The sequence below is a fragment of the Microcaecilia unicolor genome, chromosome 9 (genome assembly GCF_901765095.1).
Source record: "Microcaecilia unicolor chromosome 9, aMicUni1.1, whole genome shotgun sequence".
Classification (NCBI taxonomy): domain Eukaryota; kingdom Metazoa; phylum Chordata; class Amphibia; order Gymnophiona; family Siphonopidae; genus Microcaecilia; species Microcaecilia unicolor.
In genome coordinates, this window is record NC_044039.1 from 7219272 (window position 1) to 7245326 (window position 26055).

At 43.7% G+C, this 26055-nt stretch overlaps 1 protein-coding gene across 2 annotated transcripts in view; it reads left to right on the plus strand.

Moving 5' to 3' along the window:
• Positions 1–26055, plus strand: part of AGBL3 (ATP/GTP binding protein like 3) — an 83127-nt gene that overhangs the window by 21389 nt on the left and 35683 nt on the right. For both annotated transcript variants that reach the window (XM_030215331.1, XM_030215332.1), the window contains exons 7-13: positions 4600–5382; positions 9300–9474; positions 12268–12394; positions 16705–16805; positions 18062–18183; positions 19710–19776; positions 22623–22721. In XM_030215331.1, coding sequence (XP_030071191.1) covers positions 4600–5382; positions 9300–9474; positions 12268–12394; positions 16705–16805; positions 18062–18183; positions 19710–19776; positions 22623–22721 — 1474 coding nt within the window. The remainder of the gene's footprint in view (positions 1–4599; positions 5383–9299; positions 9475–12267; positions 12395–16704; positions 16806–18061; positions 18184–19709; positions 19777–22622; positions 22722–26055) is intronic.

Here is a 26055-nt window from a genome sequence, read left to right on the forward strand (position 1 = left end):
TGGTGGTTGGTGGTTCTCTATTTATTTAGATTTTGCTCACACCTTTTTCAGTAGTAGCTCAAGGTACACTGGATATTTCTCTGTCCCAGGAGGGCTCACAATCTAAGTTTGTACCTGAGGCAGTGGAGGGTTAAGTGACTTGCCCAAGATCACAAGGAGCAGCAGTGGGATTTGAACTGGCCACCTCTGGATTGCAAGACTGGTGCTCTAACCACTAGGCCACTCCTCCACTCCTATGAGTTTGTGGTAGTACCGATTGATGACTGGACTCCCAATCCACTCATCCAGGGTTCATTCTTGACTTGTGTTCATGCCTGACTTTCTGGCTAAAGAGATGTTTCAGCTTAGCCATTGGAAGGCTGCCTGATTTGGAAGTGTGCTGTCACCATGGCTTTGTTTTTGGTGCCCATCATGAGAATTCTTTGTTCTTCTACCCCAAGGGTCTTCAAATCCAGTCCTCGAGGCCCACAACCCAGCCTTGATTATGGACCTTGAGGACTGGATTGGAGGACCCCTGCTCTAGTCCACTGTTCCACCTAAGCTGAGCGGGAGTCCTCCAGCTGCAGTCCTGCCAGTAGGGGTGCTGTTTCACTATCAATTCTAAATAGTGAGAAACAGGAAAGCTTTGCAGGACTCCAGGAAACCTGCCTTTTCCTAGCAATTAAAAACACTCTATTGATGACACTAACCCTTACCGGCAGCAGTTCAGTTGGAGGTCTCTCACTTAGCTTAGAGGAAACAGTGTTCTAGACCCCCTGCTGAGTTTAGTCTCTTAACGGCTAATTCTATAACTGGACACCAACATTTATGCACCCTATCCATGGGTAAATTTACAGAATACTAACACTTTCATAGGTAAGTGCTAGGAGGGAGCCTGAGCGCCCTTCGGTAAGGGCCCACATCAGTGGCATAGCACATAAATGCAGAAGAGGCGGAGCATGGGCGGGGCTCCCACTTACACATGACCCTCCACATTTACAATACAATAACGCATTATTATGTCTTAGTCTAAAAAGCTCAGGATGGTGGAACGCTGGAACGCTAAATTAATTCCCAAAATTTCACAAAAGATAGTTTTGGAACAACCAAGATTTCAAGAGCAGCTGGTGTAACAACGTAAAGTGTATCGATACCAGGTTTCTAGAATTCTATAATGGAATTTGAGGGCCCAGATCGTGTTCTAGAACCAGTTTTCACCTTGAATCCTCAGGTGCCTCAATGGAGGTGGCACCCAGTTATAGAATTGCCCCATTATGCCACTGCAAAGATACCTGATTTGGAAGTGTACCTTAAGGAGTAACGTCCCCAAATGATGATAACAATAATGTACTAGCGATGAAGTGTGTTAATCTCAGAACATAAACAACAGCAGCCCACATATAAGCAGTAACAATGTTTGTATGGGAATCCACTCTTTAACAAGCACAAAGGGGATTGTATTGATGAACATATCCAGCAAGAAATGCGAATTAAATGTGCAGGAAAAAAATACCTCAGGACAAAACAGTCCAATAGAGAGTAGGGAAAAAAAAACCCTCCACAAACAGATTCCCCAACAGTGGCTAAATGGATCAGCCATACAAAGAGTAATGCGGTATCGAGAACCAAATTTCTCCCATGCTTATACCATGACAAGAATGAACCTCACCCCAGGGTATGTGCCTGCTGGTGTTCTTTGATGGACTTAGAAGCCATGTGCTGTGCGGGGGGAAGATGGAGCCCATGCAGAGCATCAGCTTAGCTTCAACTGTTGAAGAGATACAAGGAGATTTTCATAAAACCAGGGTAGATCTTTAATAAAAGATGAAATACTTGTTATTTAAAAACACGTAAATGTGTAAGAAATATTCAGTGCAGATGAGAGGCCAACAGTAACTAATCAGTCATCTCTATGGCTCTTAAATCTTTATACTATATTTGAGTAAGTGTAGATATAAATTATATACCTGCTTGACAAATTACTGTCACACAGTTTTTACTGTTCAGAACTGCTCTTAGCCTGTCTTCTTAGTCCACTTCAGAAATCTAATACCTACCCTAGAAGTTTTATTTGCATGGCAAGGAGGAGTTCCACCTCGAGCCAGCTGAGTAGCTGTTGACTTCTATACAGTACATGGCAATAAATTCAGTTGGCAGCAGAGTCAAATAGAACTGTAAATCACTCAGTGTGGAGGCAGTTGAAAACGTTATGGGAACTTGGCAGTGTGTGAGCTTCTCTTTATCCCCAAGACAATGGCTTTCAGCAGGCTGGATCCTCATTCACAAGGACCCGGAATGCACCTTTCTGTATTTTTTTCCCTTCATTTTGGGCCCTTTATCTTCAGGTTTTACTGAAAGACTCCAACTGCCAAGATTTCCATTACGGGTCATTCAGGAACTGTGACAAATCAAAGCAGAGAAGACCCAAAGAAGGGCAACCTTCAAACGATGGATGGGTAAAAACTCTTTAGTCACAAGAATGACCCTATACAGCTGTGTTTTGGCAACCTGTGATGGACTTCTTTTCTGGCCAACTATAGCATATCTGATGTTCTTGAATGGGGGTCTGATCTGGTGGCTAATGTGAGTCCTGCAAACTCTTGAGATTTGTGAGCTAAGGTTATAATTCACAGCACTATCCTTTAGCTCAGTGGTTTGCTCTGGATTTTACCTCACTAATTACTACCTGATGTAGTAACGGTTTTAGCTCAGAAAAATCCACAGTAAAACCTCTCAACATAAAGGAAAAAAAGTGCTAAACTGGAGTTTAGTTCAGTTTATTCATTTGCATTCCGCTTATTCCTAAGCGAATCACATAATCAATTTACAAAACCATAACTAACATCATAACTAAACAATAAAAATAGAATCAGACAAAACTCATAATAATCACACACAATTAGCAGTGTATTCCTACTTCCTCCCCTAGATCACCCTTTCATATACCTCAATAAACAGATGCACTTTTAAAAGTTTTTAAAAGTTTTGCAGTGTCTGTCATTGCCCTAATCTGAAGTGGAAGCTGATTCCAGATTATAGGACCTGGGATTGAAAAAGCACTTTGTCTAGTTTCTTCAATGTGTATCTTTCGTAATGCTGGTATGGTCAGACATTGTGTACCTTCTGATCTCAGAGCTTGATTTGGATGATATATTTTTAAACTGTGGACAAATAATGATCAGATTTATGTGTTAAGGCCTTTTGAATCAACAGTAATATTTAAAAAAACAATTCTTTTCTCAATGGGAAACCAGTGGCATTCTGTCCAAATTGAGCCGATATGCTGAAATCGTGAACAAACAGATATTAACCTGGCCACTGTATTCTAAACAACCTGTAACACCCTACCACTTAGTACATAAGTAATGCCACACTGGGAAAAGACCAAGGGTCCATCGAGCCCAGCATCCTGTCCACGACAGCGGCCAATCCAGGCCAAGGGCACCTGGCGAGCTTCCCAAACGTACAAACATTCTATACATGTTATTCCCGGAATTGTGGATTTTTCCCAAGTCCATTTAGTAGCGGTTTATGGAGTTGTCCTTTAGGAAACCGTCTAACCCCTTTTTAAACTCTGCCAAGCTAACCACCTTCACCACATTCTCCGGCAATCCTAAACATAGAGGGAGATCAACCACCAAGGTGGAGAATCAAGATCCGCTATGGTAAGGAGAATACTGGAAAGGAAGAGTAGTGTGATCAAAAAGACTCTTCCAAAGGAGACGAGATGGAAATGTTTACACCTTACCCTTTATTAAAACGGACTCGACACGTGTACTGCTATGGATTTACAGCCTGTCTCACTGACACAGACTACTCAATAATTACTGTGGATTCTTTTGGATTCGTATTAGATAAATGAAACCTTTATTAGAGGTGCTAAAATCTATAATGGATCTGTTCCTGGTCAAAGAAGCTGTTGGCTCTCGCTGTGAACCGTCTCCCCCCCCCCCCCCCCCCAGCTGATGTTAAGAGCCTGGATGATGTAAGGACCAGTGATGATTGTATGTATAATGTATTATTGCTTCCTTTCCTGGTCTAAAAGCTCTTAGCATTGCTTAGATGTAGAGACCAGTGATGTAATGATTGTTTATATAGCTAATCATTGTCTATATCGTAATCATTATAGGTTTTAGCACCTCTAATAAAGGTTTCATTTATCTAACATGAATCCAAAAGAATCCACAGTAATTATTGAGTAGTCTGTGTCAGTGAGACAGGCTGTAAATTTATAGCAGTACAACACGGCACTGTATTTCGGCAATAATGCCTGCCTCAGAAGTCTGAAAAATTTGAAGACGACTGATAAATACATTTAATGTACATTTTTCAGACTCCTGAGAGAGGTACTATTGCTGAAACACAGTCCTGTGTCGAGTCCATTTTAATAAAGGATTAACTTTAATCCTAAATATAGAGCATTGCAGTAGTCTAGACAGCTAACTACTAAATATACTCTGAACCACCAATCTGAAATCCTGTGGTGAGATGCAGCCTTTGAATTTACTTAACATCTGTAATTTTAAAAAAATGAAAATAGTGATTTGCTTAACATTCGAACTGGTCCACTCATTCAGGCCAAACACAGCTAATCTTATCTGTCTTCTCTCCTTATTTTAGTGGAGAATTTGATTACCATCTCACCCTGCGCACTGACTTCTACACGGAGAAACACACGCAGTGGTACTACTTCCGAGTCCAGAACACCCGTGCAGGCATACCATATCGCTTCACTATCGTTAACTTCACCAAACCTGCCAGCTTGTACAACCTTGGCATGCGTCCTTTGATTTACTCTGTGGAGGAGGCCAGAACGTCTCGGATTGGTTGGCATAGGATAGGAACGGATATTAAATATTACAAAAACAACTTCGGTTCGGAAGGGAAGAACTATTATTCTCTCTCCTGGACCTTTGAATTCCCACACCACGGAGACACCTGCTACTTTGCCCACTGCTACCCCTACACCTATTCCAACCTGCAGGAGTACCTTGCAGATATCAGCAATGACCACGAACGCTCCACTTTCTGCAAGGTGCGCGTTCTGTGTCGCTCGCTGGCAGGAAACCTGGTGTATGTTCTTACCATCACGAATCCTTCCCCATCTGCAAAGGCCATGAGGCTCAAGAAGGCAGTAATTTTGACAGCGAGAGTCCACCCTGGAGAGACAAACAGCTCTTGGATGATGAAGGGTTTCCTGGACTATATCCTGAGCAACAGGGGAGACGCTCGACTGCTCCGTGACACCTTCATTTTCAAAGTGGTGCCCATGCTGAACCCAGATGGTGTAATCGTGGGGAATTACCGCTGCTCCCTCACTGGCCGTGACCTGAACCGCAACTTCAGATCCATCCTGAAGGATTCCTTCCCCATCGTCTACTGCACCCGCAAAATGATCAAACGGTAAGCGCTGCCTTCTTCGTAGTCCTTCTGTGTTGTACCCTAGCAGGCTCTATCTCACGGGTAGAAGAGCTGGCAAATCACTGTTGGATACAGACAGAGGTGACCGGTAGATTTGTATTTATATACAGGAGGCATTTTTAAATAGAGATGGAAACCAATTATTCAATCATGCCTCCTTTGGGCAGCGTGTGAGCTAAAGTAGGTATGCTTTCCAGTTAGAAAGTAAAAAAGAATGCTCAATGATCAAGTGCATAAGTACATACATAAGCACCGCCATACTGGGAAAGACCAAGAGTCCATCAAGCCCAGCATCCTGTCTCTGACAGTGGCCAATCCAGGCTTCAAGAACATGGCAACCCCCCCCCCCCCCCCAAAAAAAAAAAATGAATAATGTTCAATGGACTTTTCCCTCAGGAATCTGTCCAGGAATATGCCTTCTGTATATAAATACAAATCTACCGGTCACCTCTGTCTGTCTCCAACAGTGATTTGCCAGCTCTTCTACCCGTGAGATAGAGCCTGCTAGGGTACAACACAGAAGGACTATGAAGAAGTAACTGTAATTGAAAGAAAACTGATCTTATAATATTTTTCAAATGACTTCTCAATGACAATGAAGAATCAAACTTCAGAGTTCTGATAGAATCAGTATAGAACAACCATCTAGTAGGAAGCTAGGTGGGCAACAGTTAGACTTAAATCGGTCTACAAACAAGGCTTATGTTTTTCCCACATTACGTTGGAATCTATTTGCTGTCATCCATTGCTGAATCAATTTGACGGGCGATACTAAGGGGCCCTGTTTACTAAGCAGCACTAAGGGCGCGCTAACGTATTTAGCGCGTGCTAAACTCTAAAGACACCCATATGGGTGTCTCTAGCATTTAGCACATGATAATTTTAGACATTCGCTAAAAACGAGTACATCTTAGTAAACAGGGCCCCCAAATGTTTCAAAGCATTCCTCAATGGTAGTATCTACAGTAAAGAAAAGAACTTAAGGTAATCCGCATAACTTCTGTACTGCAGTCCCAGACCTAAACCTACACTACCCAAATTGCAAAGGACTGAAATATATAACAACTTACGCATCCGGCTTCTCCTACATAAGCGCACAACTATGGAATGGTCTCCCAAAAGCTGTGAAAACAATCCACGACCACCTGAACTTCAGGAAATCACTAAAAACCAACCTCTTCAAAAAGGCCTACCCCAACGACCCCACGTAAACCTCTTCACCTACCAACACAGCATGACTATGATCGAACAGGACAACACGCAATCTTCACCCCTTCCGACCCTCCACTTATACCTCATACGATCACTATACAACCTTGTATTTGTTATCAACCGACTGGGCAAACGCCTCTGACGGTACTATGTAAGCCACATTGAGCCTGCAAATAGGTGGGAAAATGTGGGGTACAAATGCAACAAATAAATAAAAATTAAAAAGTAAGGCTGATAAAGATGATCTCTGTGGAGCTCCCGATTCTATACAGGACCAGGCTGATGTCTCATGTTTAGTGCGAACCTGACAAGAATGCATTCCAGAAAAGATTTAAGCCAAGATAAAAACTGTCCCAGTGATTCCAATGCTCTCAAGACACTCAATTAGAATGTTATGGTTAATGGTATCTAAAGCGGCAGATATATCAAGGGTAACCATAATATATTGTAGACCAGGACGAAAAACAAGTTTAATGGTATCTAATACAGAAACGTAAAGCATTTCAGTATTATGCTTTGGAATAAAACCAGATTGATTTTTATCCAAAAGATTATTCTGATCAATAAAATATTGTAGTTGTTATAAAACCATGTAAAAAATTTGAAGATACTGGTCAATAGTTACTTGGCAGAGTCACATCTAATTTTTCACCTTTCAGAAGTGGTGTCGCAGAAGCTCTTTTTAAAGAATGTGGGGACAACGCCCCCTCCGTTAAAGATTTGTTTATGATTCTAGTCCCTGAACTCACATCCTTAAAAGCAGCTATAGAGCATGGATCCTGTCCAGTCCCATGGCTTTGTCCACCTTCAGAGTTTCAAGTTGTTCATATACACTTTCTTCTGTCCATGGTGCTATATCCACTCCATTCTCATATTTACCTATGTCAGTCAATTGTGGTGAACACAAAACAGAAATATTTGTTTAGCAGATTTTCTTTTTCCTCGCCATTCTCCTCATAGCGGTTCACAGCATCTTTCAGTCTCACAATTCCATTTTTAGTCTTACTACTACTACTACTTATCATTTCTAAAGCACTACTAGGCGTACGCAGCGCTGTACACTTGAACATGAAGAGACAGTTTGGTTTTTTTTTTGTTACATTTGTACCCTGCGCTTTCCCACTCGTGGCAGGCTCAACTTGGCTTACATGGGGCAATGGAGGGTTAAGTGACTTGCCCAGAGTCACAAGGAACTGCCTGTGCCTGAAGTGGGAATCAAACTCAGTTCCTCAGTTCCCCAGGACCAAAGTCCACCACCCTAACCACTAGGCCACTCCTCCACTGTTGCTACTGTTTGAGATTCTACATGGAATGTTGCTATTCCACTAGCAACATTCCATGTAGAAGTCGGCCCTTGCAGATCACCAATGTGGCCGCGCAGTACGTGCAGGACGTCAGACTCGCAGAAACAGAAGCCTGCACAGCCTTCTACATGGAATGTTGCTAGTGGAATAGCAACATTCCATGTAGAATCTACAATAGTAGCAACATTCCATGTAGAAACTCCAGTAGTATCTATTTTATTTTTGTTACATTTGTACCTCGCGCTTTCCCACTCATGGCAGGCTCAATGCTGCTTACATGGGGCAATGGAGGGTTAAGTGACTTGCCCAGAGTCACAGGGAGCTGCCTGTGCCTGAAGTGGGAATCGAACTCAGTTCCTCAGTTCTCCAGGACCAAAGTCCACCACCCTAACCACTAGGCCACTCCTCCATTCCTTTTCCCTAGACCCCCCCCCCCCCCCCCCCCCGTAAACTTTTAAACCTGGACCTCTCATTACATGACACGGACGTTGAGTGGCTCATTGTCCCGATATGCAAAGGGGAGGGGGGGGGTCAGATGGGGGTTACCCTGTTAACCTTTGCTATTTGCCTTGTGTTGTTATTTCTGTAATCCTGTTTCCATTATGGAATGTTATTGTTGGTTATCTGGTATTCTGTTTGTGCACTTAGTAAAAAAAGATGTAACTATAAAACTCAGTCCTGTGGTATAAGCAGGGCAGTGATGTAAAGTTGAACCTTGCTCTCACATATGAGCACAGTCAACAAGGTGCTCCCAAGCCAGGCTGATTGTTAAGATATCTGCATCGAATATGCATGAGAAGGCGTAGACATCGTTCTCATGCCTATTCATTGTGGATAGCTTAACATTCAGGTTGGCTGGAGGGTAGTCCAGGACCAATTTGAAAAATGCAAATTAAACCAACATTAAGCAGATTGCTATTTCTGTATCCAAACTCTGAGAAATTTTTTAAAACAAGTTTTCATAGTTGTGCGTGATTGCTCTTGTTTCTCTTAAAAGCATTTTAAGATCTGACTCACTGATTTTTGGATAAGAAATGTGAGGAATATTCACTAAACAAAGCAGGAGAGAATAACAGATTATAGGGCATGGATTCTGATACAAGGATACAGTAAATTTCAGAGAACGAATGGTTCTAGAGCTCCCTCTAGTGTTCTGGGGTGATTCAGCTGCTGTGCTACAGTCCTTTTTGTGGGTTCTAGGCAGCCTTGCTGCTCCTAAATGGTTTCACATGTATTATTTCCAAGGTTACATCGTTCTTTGTTGACAAACAGGAATGAATCAGCCATCTGATGACGTGGGTCATATAATCAGATGGTGCCAGAAATGCAGACATCCAGTTACGGAATTTTCTCCTAAATAACCCTGTCGCTGCTTTCTTGCAGTGTGATGGCTGAGTGGGAAGTTCTCCTCTATTGCGATCTACACGGGCACAGCAGGAAACAGAATGTGTTCATGTACGGCTGCAGCAGCAGGGATGGTGGAGGTAGCCGCTGCCAGACCAGCTACCTGGAAGGGAAGGTTTTCCCACTCATGCTGAGCAAGAATAACCCTGACAAGGTAAGACACACAGCTCACATCCCTTCCCTTGCTGTGGGACTGAGTGGGGATTAAAGGAGAAATTCAGGTTTTTCTGATAGTGTTACTGCAAGTTTGTTTTTATCCTGTGTTCTTCTGATTTTGTATAGAGCAACTGGCCCTATATAATCACTGATGTCTGTTTTCAAACTCCTTGTGATGCTTTCAAGCCAATTTTTGTACCGCCAGCCCCGTAAGCCGATTTTCAAAGGGAACGCCCCTCTTTCCCCGACCCCCCCAGAGTTTACCTTTGAAAATTCAGGAGCAAGTTAGTGCCAAAGGGCAACTTTCCCCATTTACACATGGGGTAGAGCATGTGCAGGGATTTCAAAACGAAATCACTCAGGTGCAGATGATCAAAACTGAACAGTGCCGGAGAAACAGCGCTGGAACAGCGCACCAGAAGAACTCACGGATGCTCAATGCTAATTACATGTAAATATAGGCGGGCTGTAAGCGTTGAGCATTCGGGGAGTGGTTCTGGCGTGTTGTTCCGGATTGTGCCTGGCGCATGCGCTCAGGCATGGGAGTCAGAGCATGAACAAAAACAAAAAAAAATCTGAACTCGACTCCAGGGAAACATTCCAAGCCTATGACTGCAACCTGACACTACTTCTGCAACCTATCAGGAGCCAGACATAAATGACATCATAACCCAGCCCTCAACCAATGGATGAGCAGCACTTGCCTGCGAGAACCTTTGAAGAAAGCTGGAATGCCAGTGTAGGGTCAGCATAAGCTGATGCAGAAATACATCAGAGACAGACCCTAAAAGTACCCTGAAACAGCCCACCAGAAACCTCACAGAGCAGCCAGAGGGGAAGACAAGGGGAACCAGCACCTTACCTCATAAGAGAAGATGAAAGAGCAGGTTGGTGTCCCTGCACCAGCACTCTGAAGTGCAAAGAAGCAGCCCCTGAGCCCAGATCCCCGCCTTCAGCAGCAGGATTGGTTGTCCCATGTGCTAATCTACAAGGAGTAACAGTTGAGAGAGGAAGGGGAGGGGAGGGGGTTTCTCCTGCACCCTTACGCCAGCTCCGGGCTGGGGTTATTTCTGCGGCAGTAAGGCAGTTTGGGTTTGGTCGCTGTTCTTCTGAGCATCGGGAGGGAATGGGTAAGTTTTTTAATTGCGTGAATTTGCCTACCTCTTGTGCTGTGCTCTGTCGTGCTCGGTGCTCCTAGCGCTAGAGCCCTGCAATCATTCAGCTCTAACAAATGCAGGTGCTGGTCCAATGCTAAGGGCCTCTAGGGTTTGCATTTGCTTCTGATCATCCACCTGTCATAACGCCACCTTTGTCATAACGCCACCCTAAGGTGATTATAATAAGGTGCGCTAAAATTAATGCATCTTTAAAGCCACCACATTAACACACATTTTGGTGCATTAACATTAGTAATTTGAATGCACTTCCCACGTTTAATGCATGCAAAGGATCTGTACATACAATTACTTCCAGTGCTGGAAAGCTTACTGTACTAAAAACTTACTGCACTTTTGTGCTCGTCTTTTAGGGAGTGGTTCTCTAACCTGGTCCTGGAGGCACCTCAGCCAGCCAGGTTTTCAGGATATCCACAATGAATATTTATGAGAAAGATTTGCATGTACTGCCTCCGCTGCATGCAAATCTCTTTCGTGAATATTCATTGTGGATATCCTGAAAATCTGACTGGCTGGGGTGCCTCCAGGACCAGGTTTGGGAACCACTGGATAAATCTGACCAACGCTATTCAGTGTGCAAAGCTTGTTTTGCAATGGAAGAGTCCTTTCGCAAAAAATTGCAACAGCGGTTTAAGTATACAGATGCCTCCTAATTCTATAAACTTAGGGAGGAATTCTATAAATGGCGCTCAAAACTCGGTGCCAGAAAAAAATTGGCGCTAAGCACTGTTCTATAAAGGGCTCTCCGAGATAGGATCTGAACCAGGCAAGTACTGTCCCATCTGTCAGTCGTGCTAGCAAGATATCATGATCCACAGTGTCAAAAGCTGCTGAGAAATCTAGCAGTACTAACACCGAGGCCAGTCCCCTGTCTCGGTTTCTGTGAAGATCATCTAGCAGGGATACGAGGACCGTTTCTGTTCCATAACCGGGTCTGAACCCAGCTTCACATGATTTAGCCAGTTTCTCTCTTCTAGCCGATCACTGAGTTGAACACAGACTGTTTGTTGTATGTTTCCCTAGAAATGGGATGGTTGGATACTGGCTGGTAACTTTCAAGTTTGTCCTGGTCGAGGTTGTTTTTCTTTAGCAAAGGGTGAACCACTGGCCTTTTTAATGCTGTTAAGTCAGATCTCTTATCCTGCAGACGGATAGCGCTACAAAAGCCAGGTGAGGGGATTTCAAAATGAAAACCTCAGGTTTACGTTTGCTGGCCTGTCCTGAGCCTGCTTCCAGCACCATTGCTTTCCCCAGGCACTGGGAGGGCAATTTTCAAAGGGCTCCTTTAGGGTAAATACTCGTTTACCTGCAGAAACTTCCTTTGAAAATTGCCTCTAAAATGTTTCTCAGGTTTTTCTAAAAGCTACAGCCAATCCGTTGAATTGTCTGTAAGATACAACCAAGTCATATAACCATTAGCTTTTCTAGAAGTTACTGATAGCACATGAGCATCTGTGTAACATCTCCTGTGCAAACGTTGTATAAAGACTGATATGTTCATGGTGTTCAAAATCTTTCCAAGGAGAACTTTCACAAAAAGAAGGGCCACATCAAAATATCCTAATGAACATGAAGTTAGCTTGTTACACTGAGGCTAAGCCCATGTTCCATGTCAGTTTTCTTTCACAGGATGTAAGTTCAAGGTGCAGAAGGGCAAAGAAGGGACAGGGCGAGTGACAATGTGGAAGATGGGCATCAACAACAGCTACACTATGGAATCCAGTTTCTGTGGCTCCTCACTAGGTGAGAAAAAGGTGTTTTTCGTCCAGACCAGACCAGTCTAGACAACTTGGTTATTATCCTCCTGCCAGCAGGTGGAGACAGAGATCCTGGCTCCTTATAAGAATCTGGTACAGTGTTCAGCTCTTTAATATTTCTCTGTCTCTAGCAGATGGTGCAGACATACTCATTTAGAGCCCAGTATTCAGTGACTAAATAAAGATATCCCCATTCCCAGTACTCCCCTCTGTCTTAAGGTAAGTGCCTCATTTCTGTCAGGATCAGACCTTCCCTCTGCCTATAATAGTAAGGAAAACAGTCAATGTAGGCTAGGGCAGGGATGGGCACTTTGACATTTTTCTAGGTGCTCGGCTCCTTCTGAATTTCAGATACATTTGGTCTAATGATGTTTCCCAATAAGGCATTAGTCCCAGAGGAGTTAAGAAGATGATCACTTTGGCTCATTCCAGCAAGAGTTGCTGGTTTCAGAGGACCACTTAGACAGGAGACCACGTAGACAGAGTAGCAATCTATTTTTTTTCTAAGAAGAAGGGCAGGGTGAGTCCTGGGTTCTACTTATTCCTGTTTAAACCCTACCCTTGTGTGTGCACAGAGCTAAAAACACTAGCATCGCACACAGTAGTTCTGAGAGTTGGTCTTGGTTTCTTCCCACCTGGTCTGAGTGAAGCTTGTCTAGAATGGACAGTAAGGAAGGTGAAATTTAAACTTAGCTGTATTTTGAGGATTTAGATCATAACTTTCAGTGGTAACTCAAGGTGAGTTACATTCATGCCCAGTAGGTATTTCCCTAAACCTGGAGGACTTACAATCTAATTTGTACCTAAGACAATGGAGGGATAAGTGCCTTGCCCAAGATCACAAGGAGCAGAAGTGGGGTTGGAACTGGGCTTCCCTGATTGTCAGGACAGTGTTCTAACCACTAGGTTACTCCTCCACTTTAGTCCTGCCAGACCAGTCCAGAATTCACCCAGGGAAGCCATGACAATCAAGGACTCTCAGAGAGATAGTTTCAGAAAACTAACAGCAGACAGGTTTATTATTTTTATGTATTTATTATTTAGATTTTGCTCACACCTTCTTCAGTAGTAGCTCAAGGTGAGTTACATTCAGGTACTCTGGATATTTCTCTGTCCCAGGAGGGCTCACAATCTAGGTTTGTACCTGAGGCAATGGAGGGTTCTGAAAGTAGTTGGATTGTCTTTACCTCAGATGTAGTACATTTTGGGGGGGAGTAATGACCATGGTTTTTGACTGCATCTGGGTTGTTGTTGTTGTGTTTATTTGCACTTTAAAAAGAAATTCAGAAAATTACACCTCATAAGAAATCAGAATATCTAGGAAACAATTAGTCCACATTGAGGAGAGAGCGGACCCACAGAAATTCCATAAGAAGCTGGAAATACACTGAAGAAAAAAAAGGAAATAAGAGACAAAGAAAAGAAGCCTTCTTAAAATATTAAACAGCATCAAAAGTGACTAACTGTGGCAAAACTCTCCCTAGTACCCCTTTTCCTTCAAGAAAAACTTGCAACTGCGATGGGTCATAAAAATATATATCTATAATTTTGAAAGGAAATCGCAACTGGAAAGTAGCTCCTAGCTTGTTGCATTAACAAAAATGTCCTTCTAAGCTGCATCCACCTAGACACGTCGGCAAAGACTGATATTTTCTCCACCTGGAAAGGTAGCTTTAGAGGAACTAAACTACAATTTCAACACTGTTTCTTTATCTATATATATAAAACTCACCCTCAACGTTCTATTGTCTGACGTCACTGAAGCCAAGGTTCGTAAGTTCGAAGCTCTGAAGCCACGAAAAACACAGTCTCGGGGCCCCGCCCTCGCGTCAAACGTTATGACGTTGAGGGCGGAGCAAATTCACTCACACCGACGGCGGCCAGGGCGGCGCAATGGCGTCACTGATGACGAAGGTGCGTTGGGTGGGGGGGCCAGAGTCACACATCGACGGCGACCACGGCGGCACAATGCCGTCACTAACAACGAAGGTGTGTTGGGTGGGGGGGGGTCAGAGGAAAGCCTTGCTAGCGCCCGTTTCATTGGCTCCAGAAACGGGCCTTTTTTTTTACTAGTCTTGTAGAAAAGTGAAGGACACCAGTAAAGTACCTTCTACCTGAAATTTCAATATCAGATGATTCCAGAATTGCTGAAACATCTAATCCACATTGAACTTCAGTCTCTACATTATTTTCTGCTGGAATATAATAAATCTTCTGTATCGGTGGCAAATTTGTCTCCGAAAAGTTCAAAATAGAAGAAACAAAAAAAGCAATGAAACAAGTTTCTAGGAGTAGCTCTTCTGGACACTGGAAAATTCTGAAGTCTCAGATTCAAATTTTGGTTATAATTTTCCAGATTTTCAATGTTTCTCAATAATAAATGTTTATCTCGTGAATGTTGGCCTGAGACAGTTTTTATTTTAGCTACGGTCTTCTCAATACTATCAGCTCTGGTGGTTTGTTGTTTTCAAGTTGAATCCTGGTTCTACAGCTTAGTGGAGGTGTTAAGAGAAATGACAATAAAAGAACCAGGGAGGGGACACAAGATGAAGCTAGAATATGGTAGATTTAAAACAAATAGGAGAAAGGTTTTCTTTACTCAGCGTGTAGTTGGACTCTGGAACTCGTTGCCGGAGAATGTAGTGACAGCAGCTGGCCTTACGGAGTTTAAGGGGAGTTTGGACAGATTCCTGAAGGAAAAGTCCATTGAACATTATTAAAAAAAAATTTTTTTTTGGGGGGGGGGGGTTACTGGGTTCTTGAAGCCTGGATTGGCCGCTGTCGGAGACAGGATGCTGGGCTTGATGGACCCTTGGTCTTTTCCCAGTATGGTGGTGCTTATGTACTTATGAGCATACCTGATGGAGGCTTACTAGAGCACTCTACAGTGACTCGAATGTTACTAATGGCAGCTTGGCTAGTGGCTGTAAGGATAATACAGGTATAAGAGCACCCCCATCTTGGGTACTACCTGCCACTGCAGGTGTTACTTCAGGCTCTCATACTGGCTCACCACTAGCCTGCTGCTCAAGCTCAGCTCCTTGAACTGGCATCTATAAAGACCCAGATGCTTAAACATTGACAATCATGTTCATGCTCGACTGGAAAGCTTGTGCAGCAACCACAGAATCCAATCTAGGTTCCTCCATAGACTGGGTTGGGTGCTCGATGGACATTCTCAAAGGAGGAGGAGCAAGAGGTCCAGAAGGGCTTAGCAAAACATCGCTGTCCAAGATAGGGTCCTTCCTGGCCCTGCAAGTAGAAATGCCCAATGAAGAAGGCACTGCAAAAGAAGTAATTGTGGTTTGGCACGGAGAAAAGGTAACCAAAGGGGAAGGAAGAACTCCTTTCAGTTTCCCCCCTGCATTTTGGTATCATAAAAAGTCAAAAGAAATATGCTAGAACACAGTATTAATGTATAAACAGCCAGAGCCTCCAACTAGCGTCTTATTCCCATGCCATCTTAGTCACACCCTCCCTCCCATCTGGGTTGGTTTTGATGATGATTTGGAAGCTCAAAACCAAATGATACAATTGCCTTTGATTGTCTTAACTTTGTAGAGTAGTGAAGAGCTGAAGGCTGCAGTAGACCCTTCTGAGGAGGGTGAAGTCAGCTCTGAACTGTTTTTCTCTGACTCCATCTGCTGGCAGGAAGAGATTAATTCAGTTGTCTGGACTAGCCTGGTAGGACTAAAGGAAAGGAAATTAAGAGGTAAGTTTAAAGTTCACCTTTTTAAGCAGAGCACGGATCAGCTATGAACAAGCAAGGCATCCTGGTCACTTTAATAGGAGACATTATGGATAGTTTCAGCATTGGGCATTCATCATAATTTTTCATTATCCCTGACACTCCAGGACTGATATCCACATAGATCAATCCAGGTGTGTAGCATCCTTTACCATTTCAGTACCAGGCTGGTGGACCTCAGGCTTTACCTGCAGCCCCACCTGCCATTCTGTTTACTACCACCCATATTTCTCTATTTATTCTGAGACCATGGGAATAAGCAAATCAGTCTCAGTGATAGATCAAAGCAAGCTCTGCTTACACAAGCCAGCTTTGAGTCTGGGGCACAGCTACTTTAACGATGTAGAAATCATCATTTTAGGAATTACCTGGTTTGTATTAACAGAGAGAATTTTAGAAAGTCCTCCACACCACCAAGCAATCATCTTTCCTCCAAAATATGTCGCTGCTTCTCAGTTTCAGTTTCTATGCTACTGCAGAATTTGAAATCCACAATCTGTTGTTCTGCTGTGAAAATGGGTTTGAAAATGTTGTTGTTACTTTTGTAGGGAGTAGACAGGGTACCCATTTCAGCACTAAGGACCTAGAGACCCTGGGATATGATTTCTGTGACACTCTCTTAGACTACTGTGATCCAGACCAGTCAAAGGTAAGCAAAGGTTTTCAAATTCTGAGAAGATGAAGGCGCAGTCCTGTTTCTTTAATACCACTTTAACGGGGTGTGGGCGAGTTGCGGCAACTTCTTTTATTGGAACACTCTGGGGGCATCAACAATATACATTTTCTGTAACTTTCTGTAAATGCATTCAGAGGGGTCGATATTCAGCCCATGGCAGTCAGCGTCTTGTACAGCTTCCAACCACAGGTTGACCTAACCCTGGATATTCAATGCCCAGACATGCCCGTTGACCCAGACGTTAATCAGGCACTGGCAGATATTTGACCATTGTCCAGTTCACTCACTGCTTAACAAGTTAGGACAACTGTGTTAGCGGACTGAATGTCTCCACTAATTGGATAAGTTGACGCTCTGCCCCAGCCCACCCCTAACCTACCCGGTTAGGGGTGATATTCAATTGTCGCTGAATATCAGCTGCCAGGTAGCTCAGCGGGTTTAACCAAGCAAAAGCCTTTCCTGACCAGCAAAACCCTTTTGAATACCTACCCCAGAGTTGATTGAAGACCATTCATTTTGAAGTTTGAAACGGGTTTGAAACCTGTTTCCAGACTCGCTATGTGAAAAGTCTAAGTCGTTCTCACACATCTTCATTGCAGTCTCTTTCACGTAAAGTAACTGATACAAGTGTTGGGCGCATACATCCTGGGTTGGATCTAGACATAGGCATATGCCTATGGTGCAGAAAATCTGATGCCATGGATTGTATAGGGAAATCCCTGCCAACTAGTCCTTTGGCTGCGGGTGCCATAATCTTATATCTTGCCCTGACAACACATCACTTAATTGGCATTATTTTGTGCCCTGAGTTCAGTGTATGATGGCTAGCTTGGATTCATAACTTTGGCTGGCCTAGCTATGTGGGTTTTAGGGGTTGTTTGGTAAAAAAAGAGCCCCCAAGCCCCCTCCTACCTCCCCCCCCCGACAATGGCCCTATTTCCTTCCCCTCCCACAACCCATGGTAAGAACCCCAACCCAGAAGGCCCCCCAAGCTGTCCAGGTAGGCCTACCTGTAGCCATAGTGGTCCATGGTGGTCATTGGGGGCAGGAGCAGAGGCCCCTCGCTCCTGCCCCTTGCGGCCACTGAAGGAAAATGGCTGCCACGATATCTCGTACCCTGTGTTCTATCGTAGAATGCTGTTCTCCTGCTTCATACAAGCAGTTTGGTTTTTGCCTGAACTTTCTAACACTGACCTCATTGGTTCACTGAAACGCATAATTTCTCTTAGTACTACTATTGTCTGAAAGAACTGGAGGAAATGATGAAAGAGCAGGCAACCATCAGCCTGGAGAAGCTGGCCTACGATTCGGAGACCTCACTCATGGATGTAACTTCAGATCTGGAGTCCAGGTAACCTCAGCCTTGGAGAGATGCGAATGAGCTTTCTATTGTTTAATGAGATATTGAGCTTAAGGAATTGGTCTTCACTCCCAGTCCTCAAAGGCCACCAACAGACCAGGTTTTCAGGATTCCCCTAATGAATATGCATGAGAGATTTCCATACAATGGAATTAGTAGCCAAGCAACTCTCTCTCATGCATATTCATTAGGGATATCTTGAAAACCTGGCCCATTGGTGGCCCTCAAAGACTGGGAATGAAGACCAAGGGCTTAAGGTATCTTCAGTTTAATTAGTACCAGTAAAGAAGGGAACCAATTTATGTTAAACTGATTATTCTGTGGTAGTTTCTAGTTTTGATTAGTAGTTGAGGGCATAATAGGTAATAATTGTTACGACTGGAAGTGTTTTAGTGATTCTTAGTTTATACCATAGCCAGTTCAGGTTATTGACCATTCTCTCTTCCTAAATTGACTACTCTGATATCATTTCCTTTTGCTTTAACCCTTAACTGTCAGAGCCTTTCTCTGCATTTTATTTATTTATCACATTTGTATCCCGCCTTTCCCCGCTGATAGCAGGCTCAAAGTGGCTTACAAGAATATTGTAGTAAGTTACAATGCAAGAAGTACAAGTTTTCAAATTTAGCAGAATAAAAATTAACAGTTAAACAGCAATGGGTATTGAAGTAGGATATGAATAACAATTAATCAGTAGTAAATATGAAAGATAAGATGTAATTAGAGTCTATTGGATCTTATAATAGTAAGGGATAATTCTGATTATGTTGAACCTGGGGAGCAAGCCTTCTTGAACAATACTGTTTTCGATGATTTCCTAAAGTTTAGGTAGTTCTGGGTAGTTTTTGTTAATTTTGGTAAGGCCTTCCACAGTTGAGTGCCAATGTACGTGAAGTTTGAGGCGTAAATTGATTTATACTTTAAGCCATTGCAGTCTGGGTAATGTAAGTTCAGATAAGATCGCGATGAGCTGGTTCTGTTTCTAGGTGGTAAATCAACCAATTCAAGCATGTATTCTGGTACCTCACCGTAGATTATTCTGTGGATTAATGTACATATTTTAAAGGATATTCGTTCTTTCATAGGGAGCCAATGCAGAATCTCTCTGAGTGGTTTTGCAGTTTCAAACTTAGATTTTCCAAATATCAGTCTTGCATGGTTGGATGATGGCACTGGTTTTGCCTATTGTTGGGTCAAACACATTATCTAACAGCACTGAAGTATATTTGTCAAGCTGCTACAGCAGAAGACGGTTTTACTTTTAGAATCATTGACATTTGGATTGACATGTACAGTTACCTACCTGGACTTGAGAGCTATCCTTCCAAAGGACAAAAGATTTCTTAAATAGTGTCCTCTTTCATGACTAGAATCCTGCCGATGTGTTGATGCATCAGCATTACTATACAGCAGTCAGATGCCTGAGAGGAGTTCCTTTCAATCTGACCAGCATCTCCGGCTTTTAGCCAAAGTGCACAGTGACAGCGCTAAACACCATAATCCTCTTTCTTTTTCAGCACTGATGGCTCGGACAGCTCCGACTCCAATGGCCCTCCTGCTCATTTGATGGCGCTTGCCTGTAAGGTAAGCTACGGGTACAAATGAATCAAGGAGAAGGGTGCCAGAGGGAAATTCTGTAAAATAATAACAGATCAATATTCAGCCGCAGTCGGTGAATTTTTTTATTCAATGCCAGCTGCAACGGTCAAAAAATGTTTGCGTATTCATTCAGCACCCCTATCTGAATAGTGGGTGGCGTTAAATATCCTGATAAGATTATTTGTAGCATTTGTATCCCACATTTTCCCACCAATTTGCAGGCTCAATGTGGCTTACATTTGCCGTAATGGCGGTTGCCATTTCCGGGTAACAGAATTCAGTCTGCTGCCCCTCACTACCTCTCCTCCCTCATCTCCCCCTATGTTCCCGCCCGTAACCTCCGTTCACAGGACAAATCCCTCCTCTCTGTACCCTTCTCCAACACCGCCAACTCCAGGCTCCGCTCATTCTGCCTCGCCTCACCCTATGCTTGGAACAACCTTCCTGCGCCCTTACGCCAAGCCCCCTCCCTGCCCATCTTCAAGTCTTTGCTTAAAACCCACCTCTTCAATGCTGCATTCGGCACCTAACTCTTACCGTTCACTAAATCCAGACTGCCCCAATTTGACCGCCCCTATTGGACTGTCCGTTCACATGTCTCTTAGATTGTAAGCTCCTTGAGCAGGGACCGTCCCTCTATGTTAAATTGTACAGCGCTGCGTAACCCTAGTAGCACTTTAGAAATGTTAAGTAGTAGTAGTAATTGGTAATGCATACATGTAACAGATAATGGTATCCCTACATACATGGCCACATACAAGTAGCATAGCATGCTTGGAACAGAGAGGTAAGATGGTCAGTGACGACTTATTCCAGATAGAAGCAACAAAAGGCTGTCCTATGTTAACTAAGAAGCTGTCCAGGTCCTGCCTCTGAATTTTGTCAAGTGCCCAGATTTCAGTGCTGGATATTCAGATAGGGGCCGGCACTGAATATCTGGTTTAAAGAAATGCTGACCACCACAGCTGAATATTGACCAGTTTGTTACTGTAGGTCATAGGCTTCCTGATAAGTATGAGGGAAACAGCAACACAAGAAATCGTGGAACAAAACCACTGTAGAGGGCTTCGGAGGCAACAACCAGGTGGAGCTAAAATATCCAGGAAGCAATTTTATTTAGGGACCCAACACAGCCTGTGTTTTGGCAAATGCCTGCATCAGGAGTCTACGTATATATAAAAAAAAATACATACATGTATGTTTGGATGGTAGTCCTATTAATAGGTTATAATTTGCAGCTCTCAAGTTTGCCTCATTTATTGTATTCATGTTAACATTTGGCAATTTTTATTATTGTTATGCTGTTAACAAAATTGTAAGTTTTATGTTAAACTGGACCTGCTGTGCACGGCCTTGGGTGAATCTAATATAATAATTTGCACCTCCAACGTTCTGAAGCTGACACTGTGGCAGCATGGCAGTGAAGCCGTGTAGTGTTCGTAGGGTTCGTAATCACCCCACCCTCGAGGGAACTCTGTATAGTTGCCAGGGAAAGAAATGCGATATCAGAAGGAGAAGGGACCAACCACAGGCCTCGCACTCGCTCTCAGTGCCCCGCCCTCGGAGGGAAGGGAAGGCTGCATATAATATTCACCCACCGGAGGTTCGTTCACTCCCTCCGAGTTTCAGGATCGTCGTCCGTCCCCCCTCCCTCCCAGCTCCCCTCCCTCCCTCCCAATTCCAGGGTTTCCCCCTCCCTCCCAGTTCCAGGGTCATCGTCCCTCCCTCCCTTCCAGTTTCAGGCCCCCTCCCTCCGAATTTTAAAAGTCATCCTGACTTACCTCATGCGGTAAAAAGCGTACAGGCTCGGCACTTACTTCAGTTTTCCCTTCTCTGTCTCTCAGCTCTAGTCCCGCCCTTGCAGAAACAGGAAATGAGGGCGGGACCAGAGCTGTGAGACAGAGAAGGGAAAACTGAAGTAAGTGCCGAGCCTGCACGCTTTTTACCGCTGCTGCTGCCGGCCGCCGTAACCCTGACGAGGTAAGTCAGGATGACTTTTAAAATTCGGAGGGAGGGGGCCTGGAACTGGAAGGGAGGGAGGGACGATGACCCTGGAACTCGGAGGGAGGGACGACGACCCTGGAACTGGGAAGAAGGGAGGGAGGACCCTGGAACTGGGAGGGCAGGAGGACCCTGGAACTGGGAGGGAGGGGGGACCCTGGAACTGGGAGGGAGGGGGATGCTGGAACTTCCCTTAAAAACATTAATGGCAGAAGGTGATTACCTTGCTAGAGCCCGTTTTATTTCAATGAGAAACTGGCTTTTTTTTACTAGTCTCTTCATAAAGGCGGTTAATAAATCCCTATCAATACATCATAGTCATTAAAAACATCTCAAAATAAAAGAAAATGCATGCACATATAAAAATAGATAAAAACGTAGATCATACAAAACATGTAAATACCAGAGTGAAGATAGAATGTGTTGTATCCTTCCTAAGAAGGATCTACAATCACAATAGCTGCATTTCAAAAATGCCCCTTTTTATGTCTGTTCTTTGCTCTGTACTATGTCTGCTTCAGGCTTACCCACTTCCTTCCTGGTTCCTGCAGAACAAGAAGGGGGCGAAGAGGGCTGGACAGAGGAGCAGAGCGGCTGTTATCTGCTCTGCTTCAGGCTCACCCTTTTCCTTCCTGCTGTCTGCACAAATCCAGTGAGAAGGAGGAATTGAAAAGTGAAACAGGAATGTGATGTGAGGTAGACAAAGTGGTACAAAGGTCAAGGGTAGAATAGACAGGCAAGAGATAGGTGGGCAGAGGACTAGCAAAGGTAGTCATCCAAGGAATAAGAATCCTCCCCTGGTAATCTGAATTTCTTCTTCCATTTCCCAGCATAAATCCAGAAAGAAACATCTAAAGACAAAGGAAGAAAGAGATTCCAATCGAGCAAGACGTTGGAGGAAAGGTGTGCCATTAACAGAGAAGCCACAGGTAAATCTGGGTAGACCTTAGGTTTTTTTGTAAGGTGAGAAGCAGACTGAAGAAGAGAGGAAATTCTTCCTCAAACTTTCATTTCTCTTCTCCTTATGCAGCCCCAGGGTATTTTCAACTGTAACAATGTGGCTCTCCAGGGTCAAGCAGGGATATGCTGCCATCGTAACGAACATAGTGTGGAGGAGTAGCCTAGTGGTTAGAGCATCAGTCTTGATATCCAGAGGTGGCTGGTTCAAATCCCACTGCTGGTCCTTGTGATCTTGGGCAAGTCACTTAACCCTCCATTGCCTCAGGTACAAACTTAGATTGTGAGCCCTCCTGGGACAGAGAAATATCCAGAGTACCTGAATGTAACTCACCTTGAGCTACTACTACTGAAAAAGGTGGGAGCAAAATCTAAATAAATAAATAAAGATTCTAGAATTCTAAAGAATAACAAGATTCCATGCAGAATTTCAAAGTGTAGCAACATTCCATGTAGAACCCCAAAGAGTAACAAGATTCTTTGGGGTGCAGGAGTGGTCTAGTGGTTAGAGCTCCTTGTGATCTTGGGCAAGTCACTTAACCCTCCATTGCCTCAGGTACAAACTTAGATTGTGAGCCCTCCTGGGACAGAGAAATATCCAGAGTACCTAAATGTAACTCACCTTGAGCTACTACTGAAAGGTGTGAGCAAAATCTGAATGAATAAATAAATAAATAAAGATTCCATTCAGAATCTCGAAGAATAGTGACATTCCATGTAGAACCCCAAAGAATATCAAGATTCTGGAATCATAAAGAGTGACAAGATTCCATGCAGAATCTCAAAGTGTAACAACATTCCATGTAGAACCCTAAAGAATAACAAGCAGAGGAGTGGCCTAGTGGTTAGAGCACTGGTCTTGCAATCCAGAGCTGGCCGGTTCAAATCCCGCCGCTGCTCCTTGTGATCTTGGGCAAGTCACTTAACCCTCCATTGCCTCAGGTACAAACTTAGATTGTGAGCCCTCCTGGGACAGAGAAATATCCAGAGTACCTGAATGTAACTCACCTTGAGCTACAACTGAAAAAGGTGTGAGCAAAATCTAAATAAATAAAGATTCTAGAATTCTAAAGAATAACAAGATTCCATGCAGAATTTCAAAGTGTAGCAACATTCCATGTAGAACCCTAAAGAGTAACAAGATTCTTTGGGGTGGAGGAGTGGCCTATGGCTGGTTCAAATCCCACTGCTGCTCCTTGTGACCTTGGGCAAGTCACTTAACAGTCCATTACCTCGGGTACAAAATTAGATTGAGAGCCCTCCGGAGACAAAGAAATATCCAGTGTACCTGAATGTAGCACACCTCGAGCTAATACTGAAAAACATGTGAGCAAAATCTAAATAAATAAATACACATAAGAATAACCATACTGGGTCAGACCAATGATCCATCTAGCCCAGTGCCCAGTGGCCAATCCACGTCACAAGTACCTTGCAGAAACCCAGTTAGTAACAATATTCCATGCTATCTACCAATCCCAGGTCCATATCAAAAACAGACTATGAACTTGTCCAACCCTTTTTTAAACCCAGATATGCTAACCACTGTTACAACATCCTCCGGCACTGAGTTCCAGAGCTTAACTATACTTTGACTGAAAAAATTTGTTTTAAAAGTATTTCCTTGTAATTTCATTGAGTGTCTCCGTTCTACACCACTCAGGATTTTATAGACATCAGTCATTTCCCCCCTCAGCCGTCTCTTTTCTAAGCTGAAGAGCCCCAACCTCTTTAGCCTTTCCTCATAAGAGAGAGACGTTCCATCCCCTTTATCAATTTGGTCGCTCTTCTTTGAACCTTTTCTAATTCCGCTATATCTTTTTTGAGATACGGCCACCAGAATTGAACACAATACTCAAGGTGAGGTCACATCATGGGGTGATACAGAGGCATTATAATGTTCTTGGTCTTATTCGGCATCCCTTTCCTAATAATACCTAGCATCCTGTCTGATTTTTTTGGCTGCCACCGCACACTGGGCAGAAGATTTCAGCCTATTATCTACAATGACACCTAAATCTTTTTCTTGAGTGCAGACTCCTAAGGTGGACCCCAGTATCAGGGAACTACGATTCGGATTATTCTTCCCAATGTGCATCTCTTTGCATTTGTCCACATTAAATTTCATCTGCCATTTGGACGCCCAGTCTTCCGGTTTCCTAAGGTCTTCCTGCAATTTTTCACAATATACATGTGTTTTGACAACTTTGAATAGTTTTGTGTCATCTGCAAAATTTACCCCTGCCCCCTTTACAAAGCCGTGCTAGCGGCTACCACGGGGCAATGCTGACACAGCCCATTAATGTCCCTGCCCTGTCCCCGCGGCTTTGTCCCCGTCCTCATCCCAACCCACTTTTAAGCCACCTTAATTTGTGGTTAGCAGGGCAACTTTTTCATTGATGAGATCTAGGTTCCTGAGGGTCAGTATTCAGCCCATGGGTTCCAGCCATAGGTTGACCTAACCCTGGATACTCAACGCCAGGGCACATGCAGCTCCTGACATTGAATATTCAAGTATGTCTGATGACCCAGAAGTTAGCCGTGCACTGCCTGATACTCAGACTGCTGCCTGGTTAACTCACCGCATAAAGTTAGGACAGCTGTTTTTCTGTCCTGTGCATGAACGTAGCCGTTTAGCAGACTGAATGTTGCCTCTAAGGGGGGGGGGGGGGGGGATTCTATATATGGTGCCTAAAAAATCCACACGGAAAACATAAGCTTATTCTGTCAGTGGTGCCTAGATTTAGGCGCGATGTGTAAAATATGCTTAGTTGATATCCCAGCGCCTACAACTACGCGCGTCCATTCACACCAATGAAAACATGGCGTAAATCCTTTCACGTACATTTAGGCACAGAGGGCCATATTCTATAACTACATCCCCCAGCCTTAACCATGACCCTTTTTGTCTGTGCATGTTAAAAGTTAGGCGCGGTGCGTTACAGAATACGCTTAGTTAGTTGTACGCCTAAATTCTAATTATTACCAATTAGTGCTCATTTTTGCTTGCTAAGTGCTGTTATCAATGCTGATTAGCTTGTTAAGACAATTAAGTTATGCACATTGGTATAGAATCCGCCTGGATTTTGGGGGCATATCTCTAGGTGGATAAGCAGCTAAGTTGATGGTCCACACACTCCAGGGATGCCCCTAACCAAGGCCAGTTAGTAGGGGTATTCAGAGGTGCTAACTGATGTGGAGGGGCATAATTGAATGGGGGCGCCCATCTATAAGGGCGCCCATCTCTAATGACGGCCCGTAAAGCAACGTACCTGACCATATTATCGAAACAAGATGGGCGGCCAT